Source organism: Ursus americanus, chromosome 32 (genome assembly GCF_024610735.1).
Source record: "Ursus americanus isolate L20-20 chromosome 32, mUrsAme1.1.p, whole genome shotgun sequence".
NCBI lineage: Eukaryota > Metazoa > Chordata > Mammalia > Carnivora > Ursidae > Ursus > Ursus americanus.
In genome coordinates this window covers 2793823-2811453 of record NC_142158.1, presented here as the reverse complement: position 1 = coordinate 2811453, position 17631 = coordinate 2793823, and the positions used below count along the sequence as shown (strand labels likewise).

The window sequence follows — 17631 nt, the reverse complement described above, 5'->3', positions numbered from 1 at the left end:
CCAAACAAGGCGGCAACAGACAGCTACGGGATGCAACCACACTTTTGATGGCTGAATTCCATAAAAAAGAACAACAATTTTTAAAGGAACTAACAGCTCCTTTTAAGAAAGATTCTTCCGAAATGTTCTATACCAAAAGCTAAGATAGAGTACCTATTAAGAGTCCACAAAGGGGAAGTCTGTCCCAACAGATAGAGTTCTATCTGTGGTCTTCACGGTGCCGCCATGTCCCCACGCACACGGCACATCGCCCGTGAAGAAGCCGGGCAGGGGCACTCACTGTCTTACAAAAAAACACCTCTTCCCCAATCTCTGTTTTCAATAAAGCAATCATGGTAACATTAAAATAACCAAGTCCAGAATTAAGTGCTTGGAACCCAGAATTGTAGAGTAAAAGGAACCAGGTACAAGCCTCCCATTCCTTTCAATTTTTCTGCAAATCATACTGCTGACCCTCTAAGCACAGTCGCTACTGTGTCCAGAACGGAAAGGCTCACCGACTGTCCCCACTTCCCATCGCTCAGGGTTTTTCTTAGAGGCTGACGAGAGGTGAATACGAGGAAATTACTTTTTTAGCTCAGTAGAGATTAACACACTTGAGAATATTTCATGAGTTCAAGAAATTACATGAGGAAGACTCCTCCCACTCTGACCCTAAGAAGAAATACATTTCACAGAAGAAATACATTTCACATCAGGGGGCGTCAGCACACAGTCAAAGAACTAAGTAAATAATTGGAACCAAATGAATTGGGCTCTGGTATTTGATATCCTATTCTGCTTCATTAAAAAAAAGAAAGAAAGAAACATTTGGCCTGTGTTACTCAATGGATTTTGCAACTGCTAATGATTATTCAGACCTGCAATCTGGAACACACTTTCAGGACACATGCTTTGAAGCCAGACAGATGTGAACTGGAATCCTAGATGTACCTCATAGCGGACTCAGGAGCCCCTAGCCTGTGAAGCCATGTTCTCTTATGTAAAATAGGGACAATATCTCAAACTAGGGATTGTTGCATTGACGAAGCCAGAATGTAGGTAGCACAGAGTACAATAACCAGTAAATGGAAAGGTTGGTTTTTATTAAGAATGATAAAATGGGATGAGAAGTGGAGATACTGTGCTAGGTGATTCGGGGAGTCCCCAGGCAGCTGAGACCCAGTCCACCCTATGTGGGTGGAAAATCATGCAGCATCGGAGCCTTTGCCATAGCTCTCCTTTCTCCTTCAAGAGGCCACTCTCAAGCCCAGTCGGGTGAGAATCCAAGGAAGTCAGGATTGGACCACTGCTGGCCCCATCCTCTCAATCCGAAGTCATGTCCAGCATGGGCATTCTTATTCCACAAGAACACTCGCATGAGGGAAAACAGCTTTGTCCTGTTGGTCACCTCCAGTGAGAGTGGTAGTTCCCAGACTCAGCTGGGCATCAGAGGGAACTGAGGACTTGTTAAATATTCAGATTCTGCGACTCACTAGAGTTATTAGTCAGAATCATCTGGAGCAAGACTTTGGAATCTATATTTAAAATATAAGCACACATGCTCACACACATACACTACTTAGGTGGATACCATATAGCCAGCCAAGCTGGCAGATCAATAGTATAAAGTAGAGCCTTTTGGCGTTTCTCGGATTCATCGTAGAAGACTGTCAAATAAATATTTGCTTAAATAGTGGGAGATCGTCCGTGTGTTATTTGAATCCATCACTTAATTTTATTTATAGGAAAACACAGCGTACCATAGGACGGAAGCAAACGTGAGTTGAAAGATCACAGAATTTGGAGAGGTTAAGTCCCTCCGAGTCAGAAATAGTAAGGGATATATAGATTCAAGTCAGACATTTAAGAGAAAACTTCCATGGGTTGCATAAATTTCAGCCATTTACAAGAGGTATCGTCACTAAAAATGAATATAACATACTGTTCTGAGATTGAGTACCCATAAATCAGTTTCCCTAAAACTATCAACTAGTCTGTTTTGGAACCTTATCCTCTCCCTCTTTATTTTTATATATACCAAAGGGCATATTTGTTTTTCACTAGCATGCACTAATTACATTGAAATGTTTATACATTAAGGCTTTTAAAATACTGATAATTTACATCACTTTTATACCAGCATTAATTTAAATAACATTAATTTGAAACATTTAAATAATGTTGTATCAAAGATACGTATTCTCTTTGATTTCAGTAGGAGGGTCTGTTATGTGTGGAGATGATTAATAAAACTAAAAATTGATGTTATGTCCAGTGCAGTATTACAACCATCTGCCCCCACAGAATAGTGTCATATCACTTTATAGCACTGGCCAAAATTGTACTTCGTCTCTCACGTACACGGCTTATAAGTTTTTAAAGACAATTCCATCCAGACCATTTTCCAGGAATAATTCCTTGAGTCCACGTCCATTCTTTAGTACATGTCCATTGCCAACGTATACTCTTCACTGAGTGGGCAGCTACCTAAACAAACCCATCTTTCAGAGACCTTGCAAAGGAGGTCTTCAGAGGGCAATGACTTAACTTGCATAGCCCCTCAAAGATCTGCCTCTGAGATGGAAATCTGAACTTGTAATTCAATCCGACATGTAATTTGTTTTCTTTTTTATGAAACGCTGGGTAACATAGGGCCATAATCTTCATGGCTGAAGCCGTCCGTATTTGGTGTGTGTGCACTAGCTATTCATCAACTATTGAGTAATCACAGGGTCCGGGATTCTCTAATAATGGGGGTAGAGATGTTATCATTTACACTTCTTATTTCTTTCCCCTCATGATCGACACTTGAATTTCAATTCTACCTCTTTTATTAGTTTAATCCTGAAGGATATGTGAAAAGAACTCAGCAACACTGCAAATTCTTCAGAGTGCCCCTCCACTTCCAGTGATTTTATGGCTTCATCTCCGTGTCGTGTGAAAATTAATCCTTTTCCATCTGTATACCCTGACTATATTTTGGGATCCCCTTACCGTCCCAAATATCCAGAATTCAAGGTATCTAAACTCATGGAGCAGTTGTCCAGGGAAAAGAGAAGCAACAGCCCCGCCCCCAACCCTTGGGAGCAGAAAGGAAAAGAATTATCCTAAAGAATTATTTAAAAACCCAGATGCAGCAAACAGAAATACAATCATGACTGCATAGATTGATGTCCCAGGGGTCCAAAATCTAACCCCAAATGGGCAATAATTTGTTTGGCATTAAACTAAACCAGTTTGATGAACTCAAATGCCCTCGGCTCAATAGGCAGGACTCTCCGAGGAGCCTGTGTTACTTCCCTCACTTAAGCGCAGATTTGTAATAAAAATCTTAGTGCCAGTGGCATGGTTTTTGGACATATAAGAAGCTAACCACTTGGAGAATCCTATTTGAGAGGTCAGAAAACTCCACAGTTAAAGATCGGTTTATAATTTACGAAGAAAATAGAAAGTTTTGTTTCTCTGAGTTGAAATTTGAAGAGCACGGCGGGAAATATTGCAAGTTTTTGGCATAAAGCTTTGTGCTTTCTTCATAATTTGAGACCAGCGTGAAGCCTGAGGCTTCAGGGATCATTTTCTGAGAAAAACCGGGCGATTCGATGTAGAGAATTTTGATATTTTTGGCATTTTTTGAGGTGTAACAAACACAACTCGGGATCCGAGAGGACACTCTGCGGCTGCCAGCGAGGCGGGCTGGACAGCGCACCAATCACGGCGCAGCTCCGCCCTATATAAACGGGAGGGCGCAGCGGCGCGGCCCGAGTCCCGGCCAGTGCCTCTGCTTCCGGCTCGAATTGCTCTCCCCGCGCCCGCCTTCAACATGTCCGAGACTGCGCCCGCCGCGCCCGCCGCTCCGGCCCCTGCTGAGAAGACGCCAGTGAAAAAGAAGGCCCGCAAGACTGCAGGTGCCGCCAAGCGCAAGGCGTCCGGGCCCCCGGTGTCCGAGCTCATCACCAAGGCTGTTGCTGCCTCCAAGGAGCGCAGCGGCGTGTCTCTGGCTGCGCTCAAGAAGGCGCTGGCGGCCGCCGGCTACGACGTGGAGAAGAACAACAGCCGCATCAAGCTGGGTCTCAAGAGCCTGGTGAGCAAGGGCACCTTGGTGCAGACCAAGGGCACCGGCGCCTCGGGCTCCTTCAAGCTCAACAAGAAGGCAGCCTCCGGGGAAGCCAAGCCCAAAGCCAAGAAGGCGGGTGCAGCCAAGCCCAAGAGGGCCGCAGGAGGGGCCAAGAAACCCAAGAAGGCCACAGGGGCGAGCACCCCTAAGAAAAGCGCCAAGAAGACCCCAAAGAAGGCGAAAAAGCCCGCCGCGGCTGCAGGAGCCAAAAAGGCGAAGAGCCCGAAAAAAGCGAAAGCAGCCAAGCCCAAGAAGGCGCCCAAGAGCCCTGCGAAGGCCAAAGCGGTGAAACCTAAGGCGGCTAAGCCAAAGACCGCCAAGCCCAAGGCAGCCAAGCCAAAGAAGGCGGCAGCTAAGAAGAAATAAGTTTCTTTGGCCAACTGCTTAGAAGCTCAACACAACCCAAAGGCTCTTTTCAGAGCCACCCCAGACCTCAGGAAAAGAGCTGTTGCACACTATTCGTAGGGGGCGTGGCGGGAGGGAAGGCGCACCGCAGAGGGGCGGGTACCTCCAGCACAGAGGGTGGTTCCCAGCGCAACTCCAGTTGCATACACCCGACCGTTTCAGGAACTTGGTAGCGTAGGGGGCTAAGATAGTCCGGAGAAGAAAACATCGCCGATGTCCGTGTACGGACACCAGAGCGCCCGATGCTATTTCCCACCTATTTCCTTTCTTCACTTACCTGGAACGCAGTTCCTGCGAACTGACACAGTGCGAGACGGGAGAATAAATTAGTTTTGGCACGCACTTCTTTTTAAGGAGGTAAAGACTTGGTATCCGCCCAGCACCCTACAGAGCTGCTCGTAAATAAATTAGGCTAGCTAGCAAGGGGTAAGATGTGCTTGTCAAAGACTTAGCCCGAGAATCCCCTCTAGGACCTCAGAACGGCCACCAGGCGTGCCCTATTGCAGGGGCCAGACTGAACACAGGAAGCCCTACTGTAAGCCAGCAAGGAGCTGTCTACAATAAAAAACCCGAAAGCTAACCTAATCACAAAAGTTTCATTGGTTTTCTGAAATTACAGTGCAATTGTTTGAGGCTTATTTATAGTAGCTTTGGGCAGCCTACTCTAGGCCTTCTGATTGGGTCGAAGCAAAGTAACTAAGCAGCCAATGAAAATCTAGACTTCCAATGATCTTTTACATTCGCATTTGTGACGACACACTAAAATTAATCCAATCAGGAACGAAATCTTGCTAACCTCATTTGAATACCGCATCTATAAATAAACGGGGGCTTTGGCGCTCCTGATTATTTGCCCAGCTCTTAGTTATATTCCAACTTAACATTAGGATGCCTGAACCTACCAAGTCGGCTCCGGCCCCGAAGAAGGGCTCCAAGAAGGCGGTGACCAAGGCGCAGAAGAAGGACGGCAAGAAGCGCAAGCGCAGCCGCAAGGAGAGCTACTCGGTGTACGTGTACAAGGTGCTGAAGCAGGTGCACCCCGACACCGGCATCTCGTCCAAGGCCATGGGCATCATGAATTCGTTCGTCAACGACATCTTCGAGCGCATCGCGGGCGAGGCGTCGCGCCTGGCGCATTACAACAAGCGCTCGACCATCACATCCAGGGAGATCCAGACGGCCGTGCGCCTGCTGCTGCCCGGGGAGCTGGCCAAGCACGCCGTGTCCGAGGGCACCAAGGCCGTCACCAAGTACACCAGCTCCAAGTAAACTTGCCAAGTAAGCGTCTTGATACCCAACCCTAAAGGCTCTTTTCAGAGCCACGCATGCTTTCAATAAATGAGCTGTAATCCTCTCATTCTGAGTGCTATTCTTGGATGTCTCCTAAATTGAAATCTGGCTAGGACTTTAATTTCAATTAGGGCTAGGTAACAAGTATGTCCACGTTTCCTGGTCAATTACAATACCTACCAAAAATTGAGCGCTCACAACAAAAACGGTTCCATACAACCATTATTCCTTTAGTTTCACAAAATTAAATATCAATTTTAAATGAAAATGCCATTTCAAGGGTAGAGCTCTCCTTTCCCTGTGCAGGGCTGCAAATTCATCGTGACATTGTTCAGGAACTTGGTAAGGTCCTCTTACCCAGAGCACAATGACCAGGCTCTGAAAACTTTGTCCTGTTCAGAGCTTTTCTTTCTCTATTTAGCATATAATACTGAGTAAAAGCTGAAAATATGAGTTTTCACAGAAATCTTACATAGGCTTTTCTGATGTAATACTGAAAAAAAAAGCTGAAAATAAGAGTTTTCACGTAAATCTTAATAGACTTTTCTGGTTTATTTGATTTGGAATTGCTCCCATTTCTGCTGGGGGGGGAGGAGGTGGTGGCTGCAGAGCTGGCTCTGTGCTGTATCCTAAAGGCACAAAGGGACAGGAAAGGCAACCTGTCCTGTCTTAGGCCTTCAAAACCTCTCACCTACTATAGCTTCTCTGCTAGAAAGTCCTATTTCATTTACAGTCTTCTTCCAGCAGCATTTAGCTCTAAAGCCCTCTGGGTCACAAGCGAAAAGCCCACTACTCAATCCCATAAGGTGTCTGACTGGCAATAGTTACCCCAGAACCAAGGCCCCCTTCTCAGTACCCTGGACTCCTTCCCCATGTCCTGGGGAGGCAAGGACTGAGAGGAGGGAGAAAGGGAAGGGAAGCCCTTCCTGGCAGGATGTTGCTTCTGCTGCACAAGTGGGATGGCATGAAGGGTTCCTGCTGCTGGGGAATGATTATTGTGGGGAAAAGAAATCTGGGGAAAGAAGCTGGGAGCTGGAAGGAACTGGCCAGGAGGTAAGCAGTCAATGGTTCAGAAGAGTTCACCAAGAAAACTGTTGAGAAATCTTTCCTGCTGTAGCTGACAACCTGACCGGTTACATCCTCACAGTAGAAAGATGAGCTAGAAATGAACACACATGCGCACCCACCCATGCCCACACTCCCCACGGAGGATTGCAACAAGCGTGTGCCCTGAGCCTCGGTGCCGAGCAAGATGGATTCTGCCACAAAGAATTGGGCTACAACGCACTTGTTTCTGGCACTGATATCACAGGGATTCAGAATACACCCAGGCTGAGAATTAATTTAGGCATATCCCAAGCTGGTGCCCCCCAGCACCTGGTAGATGCAAATACAAATCCTCTGTGGAGGAATAAGCTTCATTTTGGGTCTCAACAAATCCCCACAGATAAGATACCAAAGACAATGAAGGAGCAGCTTCACAACCAAAATCCACACACAATTCAACAAGACACTGTGACCAAGAATAAGACGAGCACACGATGGAAACAAAAGGAATAAGAAGAAAATTAACAGATACGGACTTCAAATTGCTACCTTTAATGATTTAAAAAGAAAACAAAAAAAAGGACTATTTGAAATGCTGAGGGGCTAAGAATACAAAGAATTTTCCAAAAACATCTGAAAGAACCAGATACAAATTTTAGAAATGAATCTCTCTAGATACACAATTAATTATAAGAAAATTAAAATGAAAGACTGGCTGGTTAGTCCAAATAGTCAATTGATCCCAGATGAAGAATTTCATGAACTCTGTAAGCAGAGTTAATCCAAAATGCAGGGAGAGAAATGTAACAGTGAATTTAAGAGATCTGGAATTAGTAGTAAAATTGTCTGCCATACGTCTGATCACAATACCACAAAGACAACCAGAGAACAGTGCAGGTGTGTGCTTCAAAGATCATGGCCGAGAATTTTTTAGAGTGGATGGATTACTCATGGAATTAAAAATAAATGAAATAGGTTGACACTCATACAACAAAAGGAGGAACACTCTGTCACACTGTGAACTAAGCCCCATAAATTCTCACAACAAATGTAAGGCTGATTTTCACAAGGTTCCCCTTTCTAGTCTGTTCTGACAGATGGCATCAGACTGAAACACTGTTATAAATTCTTGGGGGCAGGGGAAGGATCATTGAGAAATTGATCATTTACATGGACTTTATATCTATCGGATTACTAAACTTTGTCAGTTCTAATCAATATTAAACGGACTGTCTTTTCATTGCATGTAATACCATCATTAACAAACCAAAAACTTGTATACTCTTTCCAATGTCTATTTCTGTTAGTTACTTTTATCATGTTACTGTGTTAGCTAAAATCACAAACATGCCATGTCAGGTATCCTAGCACACATCACTGTCTTCTTCCTTCTCATTGAAGTGGCTTTGGTAGTTCAGGCTTAATGAAAAACTTGTTTGCCTGCGTGCACACGTATGTGAGTGTGAAATCTGTATGTGTTGATCAGTTTCCTTCTAAATATATTTTAAGTGGTTTTTTTAGGAATGATATGTGAATTTTTGGCATTTGATAGAATCATATGCTTTTCCTCCTTTATCCTGCTACAATGAAATACAGGTAGATTTCCTAATGTTATTCCATACTTGCATTCCAAGGCCAAATCTTTTTTGGTCATGTAATATTATTATCTTAAATACTGGCTGCACACATTTTAATATTTCAGAGGGATTTTTCCTCCTCGATTCATACATGACATCATTCTGGGATTTTCTCTTTGGGAGTTCATCCATATAGATGGTGTCATTAAGATTATGGTAATGTCAAAAACGTAACTGTGGCCTTTCCTCTATTATCTACTGCTAGGTAACAAACTACCTAAAAACCCAGCAGCTTAAATCAATGAACATTTCTTATCTCATTTTGTGTCTGGGTTGTCAGGAATCCAGAAGTGACTTGCTGGGAGGTTCTGACCAGGGTCTCTCATGAGGTTGAAGTCAAGATGTAAACATGGGCTGCAGTCACCTGAAGGCTTGACTGTGTGGCTGGAGGGTTCACGTCCAAGGTTGGCTCACTCCCATGCTACCCAAGGTCCTGTTGGCTCTTGGCAGGAGGACCTCAGTAGGACCTCTGTGCTTGCCATATAGACCTCTCAGGGGGGCTCATTGACTCTCTTCCACAAAGACAAATCATGGAGAGAATGGGGGAGGAATTAACTACAAAGTCTCTGTGACCTAGTTTCAAATGTCACACGCTGTCACTTCTGCCACTGTCTATTAGAAGCAAGTCACTTAAATGTGGCCTATATTTGGAAGGGGACTGGGCTCCACCTTTCAGGGGAAGGATAGTGCATTTGTCAACATACTGTGGGATCACCACACTGTCTCTTTTATGTTTGAAATACTTGATTGTAAAAAGTATTTGTGCCTTAAAGAGTAGACGGAAACCAGCTGTGTAATCACCTGGACCTAATACTTTTTCAGTGGTAGCTCATCAAGAATTCTGGAAAGTAAGACTACAGTATCACTGTCCACAGAGGCAAAAACCAAAAACACTCCCACGTAATGTCCACATGGACTTTTCCCAGAGATTGTAAGGGACCAGACAGTGGTCTCTGCAGTTACATAAAACCAGCACGTTGCAGGTACTTATAGAAAACATTGAACGAACTCAATGGATTCATCTGAGAACTGCTAACCAGCCATCTGTAGAGCAAATCTCTAGCTCATGATGGTTGTAGGAATGTCCAACAAAACTGATAGATATGAAAAAAAAAAATTAAAAGTGAAAATAAATACCATAAAAACGAAAAACCCCAGAAAATACTTTGGCTTATGAAAATATAAGAATTAACAATGTGGAAAAAGACAGATTAATAAAATTTGCAATTGGACAGGAAGTGAAAGCTAAATTAATAGATTTCAAAGGTAGAATTTGAATTGATGATTGAGTCAGACTTAAAATCACCTACCATGTTTAAAGTGTAAGGTAACAGATTAAGAGGTAGCAAAAGGACGTGAAAAAAGAAATTAAAGAGCATAGTTTAGTCGTGATGGCTCACGAGGAGATCCTTGACATGTGTCAAAATTCCCTACTCAGTTGAACCAAGGCAAGAGCTCCACATATTTCTTGTAAATCAGTCACTCAAGAGATAGTCATTGAATATCTTTGGGCCAGACACAGGTGTGGACACTGGAGATACAGAGAGATGAGGTTGTTCTTGACCTTCTGGAGCCCTCAGGTTCGTGGACCATCGAGGAAAAATTACAGCTAATTGCTTCCTTTTTTTCTTTTTTTTAATAATCATTCACTAGGACGTAAAAAAGTGTTTATCACTTTTTGGAAATCTGCTGGCAGATGAAGAGACTTGGGCTCATATGAGAACTACAAAATTCATTAAGTTAAGGCAAAATATTCATCCAAATATTTGAGTAATAAACAGAATACTAATATCAGTGTGACATAGTGCAAAGTTAAGGAACATCCCATTAGACTGCCCTCATGTCTGACATCAACTGCAAAGTTGAGGGGTCTCCAAAACCAGCCTCAGATTTGGTACTTCTTTAAAAGACTCACAGAATTCACTAAAAGTTACTATACTCAAGGTTGGGGTTTATTATATCAAGAGGATACAGATTAAACATAAGCCAGGGTCGGGGCACCTGGGTGGTGCAGTCGTTCAGCGTCTGCCTTCGGCTCAGGGTGTGATCCCAGCGTTCTGGGATCGAGCCCCACATCAGGCTTCTCTGCTAGGAGCCTGCTTCTTCCTCTCCCACTCCCCGGGCTTGTGTTCCCTCTCTCCCTGGCTGTCTCTCTCTGTCAAATAAATAAATAAAATCTTCAAAATAATAATAAGCCAGGGTAAGAGGCACGTGAGCAGAATCTCAGAGGGGTCCCAACTCAGAGCTTCTAATAGTGCTTTCCCATTGTGGGGGTGAGGAGTGTTAATGCCTTCCTGCAACATAACACTATTTTAACAACAAAATACACATCGCCAACCACGGGGCTTTACCACATAAATATGGTTGACTGTCCACGTGGCTGATCTTTTAGTCAGCAGTCCCTCTGGAGGTCGTCCGGACACCACATGGCCCATAGCCCCCAACATAAATGACATTACACTCTCCTGTGCAGCCCAAGGCCTCTTGGTAAACAAAGATACTCTTATCCTGCAGGACATTCCAAGGGCCCAGGCATCACCTCCCAGCAAAGGGCAAAGGCCACACCTCCCTCTGGATAACATTAGTTCTTCACTACACACAGAGTCATAAGAAAAGCCATATTTTTACAGTTTTGAATTAGATATCTGTCATTGACCATAACTTGAATTCACCCAACTATTTGCTTTTTTGATAGTTCTGTGTCACATTTTTGGCTATTTACATCGACTGTGGACCCACAAGTTATACGGAGATTTCTTATTGAAGGCTATTTTTTGTACTTTATTCAGATGAACGACTTCAGCGGTCTCCTCCTTGACTTGTACTCCCAACTGCCTTCCAAACCCTGGCTGCAGGAAAGAAGACTGGGGAGAGCTGGAGATCACGTTGGCGGAAGTTCCGAGTCTTGGGCCTCATTTGGGTGGCGTGGGCCCGCGGTGCTACGCAGGAAGAAAGGCTCCCTTTGCTTTACTTGAACAGCAGCATTTGAGGGACTTTTCCTTTCATAACCATGACATTGGCTGCCACGGACAGGGAACAGGAATTGTGGGAAAGTGAAGGACTAACGTGTAAGACTTTGGTCTAAAAATTTAACCCTGAAGGTTCAGCTGGATTTCAGAAGTACAAAACAATGTAAGTATCACAACCAAATTATGGCTATTTTTTAGGAAAGACAGAGGAGCATGGGGGAAGAAGAAAGGTGAGAGAAACTGAGAGGGACTCAGAAAAACAATGGAAGAAACAAATGGCTAGTACAATAGGAGAGACAGAGCCTGAAGACCAAAGAGAAGCCACAGAGCACGCTACTTGGAGGAAGCAGAAGGGAAAAGAGGGAGAGGAGGGGATAGGACTTCTTATGTTTTTGGCACTTCAGCTGAGTTATACCACCTGTTACATACTTGAAATACTCCCCACAAATTCTTGGGTGTTTGCCTGAGTGATGGATTACAATGTTACCACATCTGGGAGATACTCTCTGACCAGCAAAAGTAAAATGGCGCCCTTCTACCCCATTCTTAACTGATTCTGTTCATTCTTCTTCATTACACTTAGCAAAACTGACATGAATTTGTGTATTGTTTGTTTCCTCTTCCCATTCTCCAGACAGTAAGCTCCACTTGGTAGGGTTAGTCTTTTTTGCTGCTGACTCGCTAATGCCTAAGGCTGTTCCAGGCACACAGTGGGCTCTCAATGAGGATGTGCAGCAATCAGAACTAATTAAAGTACCCGTATATCTACAACAACAGGAATACAGACCAGAGCTGAGTTGTTGTGATGGCTTAGTACAATGACCCCATTTGTGAGTCTCACTTTCCCCATCTATAGAACAGAAATAAGAATAGTATACTACATTTTAGAATTATTTTAAGGAGTGAGATAATTCATGCAAAGCTCTTACATCAGTCCTGGATACTTTGTAAGCACTTAACAATTGTTAGCAAGTATTACATTTTCCTTAGTTTGAATTAAAATGAAAATCAGAGTAGTCTATTCTCTTCCAGTCAAAAACTAAAGGAAGAAAGTATAAGCCTTTGAACTACTTGAATGCCAAGTAGTTGAATCCTCAAGAAGGATAGCTAGAAGGATAGCTTTTGGAACAAAGATCATATTGTTTAGGAATATCTCTTGACTGAGCATGATTTGATTCATTATGTGTTCATGCTAAAGTTGACTGAAGTGTTGGTAATACTGAAAGAGAGTTATTATATGAGCACATACATGTAAAAACAACCATCTGTCATGTACACCAAATATTAATGCTGATGGCAAAATGGCGCCTAATGAACCCCTTTTACTTCTTCAATTAGGGGAGAAATATGAATGCAGAGAAGAAATTAATGCAAATAATAAATGAATCAGCTCATAGAAGTTATGAAGTATAAAAGTGATCTGAGAATGATTGATTAATGTGAATATTCTGCCCAAATCCAACCCATCCTGGTTTACTATACATTGATTCATCAGGAGAGCCTTAGCTAAGTGAAGAGCCTAAACAGTGTTTTAGCATTTTCATTTTATTTTTTGCTTTTATTATAAAAATAGAATTTACCTCCTTACAGGCCCAGCGACTGGGAATTCATTATTTACCATGGAGTACCTTTGATGGAAAAGACTAAATGGGGGCAAAACATCTGTAAATTAGATGTTATGATTAATAAAATCTGAGGCGATGGAATTCTGCATTGTTGATTCAAATCCTTCTCCTAGATCTCGCCTTTCTAGACATACAACCTATTTTCCACTTATACTCTGGCATCAAAGTCTGAGCGGGTAAGGCCTAAGCCCTGTTCTGGCTTTGGTAACGAACTTGAAGGTAGAACAGCTCGGTTTAGCTCAGCTGACATTTGAGGAATCACCTCCAGCATATGAATTAAAGAAAACACAATACTTCAAAGCAGTCCCAAACTTCAGCGTGCACCAAAATCACCTGAAGTGTTTTTAAAGCACGGATTGCTGGGCCCCACCTCACAGATCTCGAGCAGGATCCGATTATTTGCATTTCTCTATTATCCAGGTGCTGCTGATGCTGCTGGTCCCGGGACTCCCACCAGAGAACTGTGCTTTCAACCAGAAGACGGGATTTCCTTGAAATACTAGCGCCAAACAGCAACACAATTACACTCAGGTTTGAACTGCAAAGTCCTAAAACTTGGCAGCCGGCTCACGCCACCCTCCGCGACCCTGCGGCCAGGCAAGCCCCGCCCCCTCACCCCGGTCTCCTGGCCACGCCCTCCACGCCGGCGACCTCGGTGGCCCGTCCTGCCACGCCCTCCACGCCGCCGTCTCATTGGGCCGTTCCGCGCACACGTCCCTCCCACTGCCCCAACGAGCCTCACGTCACGTTACGTTCTGCCGGCTCCACCGTGCGACCGCGCGTCTTCTTTCTTCTTCCCGTTGCGTTCGCCGGGGCGGGTTCCCGTGGCGCCCCCTGCTGGTGCGCAGGCCCCGGTGACCCGGCCTCGCGGAGCTGCGTCTGGACCTTCGCCATGAGGCCCTGGGCGTCCGCGGAGAAGAACGCAGAGCCGAGCGCTGTGCCCGCGGAGCAGCTGGGCGGCGGTGTCCCCGGTGTCCCTCCTGTCGGGCTGTGGGCGAGGCGGTCCTGTGCCTGCTCTGCTGCGGCCGAGGGCCCCTTAACATTGCCTCCGCGGGACAGTTGGCTTGCACAACCCCTGCTCGCTGCCCTCAGATTTCTAGGGAATTTCGTGTGTGCGTACGTATGTGTGAATAGTTATTTCCTACTCGGTAACTTTTTCTACTTCATATTCACGGGCACGCAGCCCTTCGTCCAGTAGGCACAGCCCCAGGCCCCGGGGTAATTTTTGAGGCGCTTCAAAATTTTAATGTGTTCTGAAGTCAGAAGATAAGTATCAACTTAGAGGCTGACCGAAACGCTCTAATATATAATGTTCATAAATTAACCTTCATGTAATTCTAATAATGCTATTAATTGTTATTATTTTAATGGAGGAAGAGGCTCAAGAAGTCAGAAGTCCCTAGGTCCACAAAAAAACCTTGAAGCCTTGGGAGCAGGTAACACACAATCCTTCCCAGTTGTTTTTATTTACCTTAAAAATATCTTTGTCGTTGTACAAATATCCAGCTACATTTCCAAGTTCTTTTCAGATGTGAATCGTGTAATCCTCATAACACACCTGTGAACTATTATTCCAATTGCCCGCATATATATTGAGTCATCTCAGTCTTAAAATTATACTTACCCAATGTCATACCGTTAGTAAGCGGCAGAGGGGATTCTGTTCTGACCCAGGCAGGGTAGGTCCAGTACGCTAAAGACATCTCTCGTTAACCATACGCAATTAGTTCAAATGACAGTAGGTGACGTTTAGACCAAACTCTAGTCGGGCTACTCTGAACCCTCTTCGCAACTTATAAACACTTGAACAAACATTAAAACAGTTTTAACAGATCAAGGCTATATCCCTAGGATGACCGTAGCCTCTCTTAAAGGCTTGTGCTAAATCAAAACCCACCATTCTTTACTTGTTTTTTCTTTTTCTCTCTCCTTTTTCTTTCTTTTCTTTCTTTTTTAGAATCGTCTTCACTATTTTTGCTCATGATGTTACCAAATGTTACCGATGTTACCAAAAATCCAGTGCATTTTTGTGGCATCAAAAACTAGTTTATTTGGGAATTTATGAACATTTTAGCATGTTGAGTCATCACAAAACATAAACAGTACAGTGTAGGTCTGTCTCTTTACTGAAATCAATCCTATCCTTCAGTGACATTTTATAGTTTATTCGTATAGATTTGGAATTTTTTTTCTTGGACTTAGAATCCTTAGAATATGAAGTACTGTTGTGAATGATGTCTGGTTTTCCTACTTCCAGCGAGGGTATTGCTAATGTATGCAAAGGCCATGAATGTTGTGTGGTGATCATATGTCCACTAACCCTATAGCTCAAATTGTTCGTAGAGTCTTGTGGATTTCTTAAATGACATTATTTTCAAAAAATAAAGATAACAGATTTTTCCTTATTGAATTTTTCTCTATCCTTATTTATACTTCCCCTCGTCTCATGGTGCTGTCCAGGTCTTGGTGCCATGTGGAATGGGAGTAGGACCACAGACCTTTTGTCTTTTATTTTTTTTCTTTTCAGGAATCCTAAAATTGTGCCATTATATGTTATGCTCACTGTAGCTACGCCTTATAAAATAAGCAGCTACTCCCTCCTGTTCTGGTTTGTTGAAAACGTTTACGATGAGAGAGTGTTATATTCTAGCAAATAATTCCTCAGTATCTATGGAGATGACCACAGTTTTACACTATTAATATCTTACACTGGCAGATTTATGATGTGAAAATTTTCTACCATTCTTGGAATAAACTCTGCACAATATACTATTATTTGTTAAATAATATGGCTTCTTGGTTTCCATTTGCTTGCTTTTTAAATAGAGCTTTTCTTAAAATGAATGTTCATAGGTAAGACAAAACTATAATTTTCTGTCTTTTTTCGTATTGTTCCTGTTCAGTTCTGATAATAGGTTATAGATTTTCAAAAGAAAAAAGGGAAGAGCTCTATTTCCTACTGAAACAGCTTTTGTAAAATTGGGATTATTGATTACTTCAATTTCACTTTAACCTGTAAGACCCAGCTGTGCTTGGCATCATTTGGTTTGGAAGGCATAGAAGAGATTTTTTTTTAAACTGTCCATCCTATTCCTTATGATCATAATAATACTTACCTTGTTCATCACTTAATATTTTTTCTTGAAAATTATCTTTTTCTTTTTAGTATCTTTTTTTTTTTCCATTTGTAAAACTTATTCATAGCATTCTCATGTTTCTTAATACCTCCTTTTTGGCAGTGACAGTCCCTTCTTTATTCCCATATCTATCCCTCTACCTCCCCACCCCCCCCCCCCACCCCACATGCACACACACTTTTTTTTTTTTCCTAATTAGTTTTGCTAGAGGCTTGTCTATTAGGTTTTTCAAAGAACAAGCTTTTGGTTTATAAATCATCCCCAGTTTTTCTATTAATTTTTCTTTTTAAATTTTAAAATTGACATATTGAAAATAATGTCAATGTAAAAATCCATGGGAATTTATAAATAAACAGTTAGATCTAATAAGAGCTCAACAGGGTTGGTGGGTATGTGAGTACCACATAACAATTCATGACCTTCCTATACATGAGCAATGACCTATCTGGAATTGAAATAGAAAAGCCAGACATCATTCACAACAGTACAACAGATTCTAAAGATTCTAAGTTCAATTCTCAATCTACTCCCATTTTTATACTAGCTTTTTTAGTTGAATATCTAGTTTACATATCTTTGGTGTTTCTTGTTCCTTAACATATGCATTTGATATTATATATTTCCCTTTTAGTTCCACTACAAATACATTCTACAAGTTTTGTATGTATTATTCTTATACATATTTATCTCAAAATATTACATAGCTTCCCTTGTGATATCCATTCTAATCCATGTGTTTAGAACTGTGCTTTTAGTTTCCAAGCATTTGAGAAGATTGTTTCGTTTTTACTTTTTTTTCTTAACAACATAGTGATTTGACAAGTCTATACATTATGCTATGTTTACTTCAAGTGTAGCTACCATCTGCCACCGTATAATGCTACTACATTACAGTACCACTGGCTATATTCCCTGTGCTGTACCTTTCATCCGCCTGACTTACCTATTGCACAACCCGAAGCCTGTTTCTCCCCCTCCCCTTTACCCATTTTGCCCATCCCCCCACTTTTCTCCCCTCTGGCAAACATCAGTTTGTTCTCTGTATTTATGGGTCTGTTCCTGCTTTTTTGTTTCATTGTTTGTACATTTGCTATGTTGTTTAGATTCGCATATAAGTAAAATCATATGATATTTGTCTTTTTCTGTCTGGTTTATTTCACTTAGCATAATACCCCCTAGGTCCATGCATCCATCATATTGTCACAAATGGCAAGATCTCATTCTTCTTTACGGCTAATATTATGTTCTATATATGGACACACTCCACACACACACACACACACACACACACACATATGTATATACACACTCCACATCTTCTTCATCCATTCGTCTATTGATGGACACTTAGGTTGCTTCCATAGCTTGGCTACTGTAAATAATGCTAAAATAAATATAAGGGTGTATACATCTTTTCTAATCAGT

General features: G+C 42.6%; 2 protein-coding genes across 3 annotated transcripts; both read left to right on the top strand.

The window, feature by feature from the left end:
- The first annotated feature begins 3752 nt into the window (after positions 1–3752).
- H1-4 (H1.4 linker histone, cluster member) lies at positions 3753–4606 on the top strand. The gene has a single exon (XM_045800438.2). The coding sequence runs from the start codon at positions 3803–3805 to the stop codon at positions 4460–4462; it is 660 nt and encodes a 219-aa protein (XP_045656394.2). The 5' UTR covers positions 3753–3802; the 3' UTR covers positions 4463–4606.
- A 623-nt stretch (positions 4607–5229) lies between these two features.
- On the top strand, positions 5230–13853 carry LOC123794225 (histone H2B type 1-M). 2 transcript variants are annotated; one of them, XR_015722670.1, is made up of 3 exons: positions 5230–5779; positions 11265–11607; positions 13490–13853. XR_015722670.1 is itself a non-coding variant. In XM_045800456.2 (2 exons), exon 1 carries the CDS (start codon positions 5390–5392, stop codon positions 5768–5770), a length of 381 nt encoding a protein of 126 aa, XP_045656412.2. In that variant the 5' UTR covers positions 5230–5389; the 3' UTR covers positions 5771–5779; positions 11265–12095. The 2 variants fall into 2 exon arrangements, 1 of the variants encoding a protein (XP_045656412.2); XM_045800456.2 differs by lacking the exon at positions 13490–13853 and having other exon boundaries at positions 11265–12095.
- Positions 13854–17631: the final 3778 nt, after the last annotated feature.

Excerpts from the sequence above, each read along its gene's own strand:
- H1-4 (XM_045800438.2), top strand. The coding sequence starts at position 3,803 with ATGTCCGAGACTGCGCCCGCCGCGCCCGCCGCTCCGGCCCCTGCTGAG.
- LOC123794225 (XM_045800456.2), top strand. The coding sequence starts at position 5,390 with ATGCCTGAACCTACCAAGTCGGCTCCGGCCCCGAAGAAGGGCTCCAAG.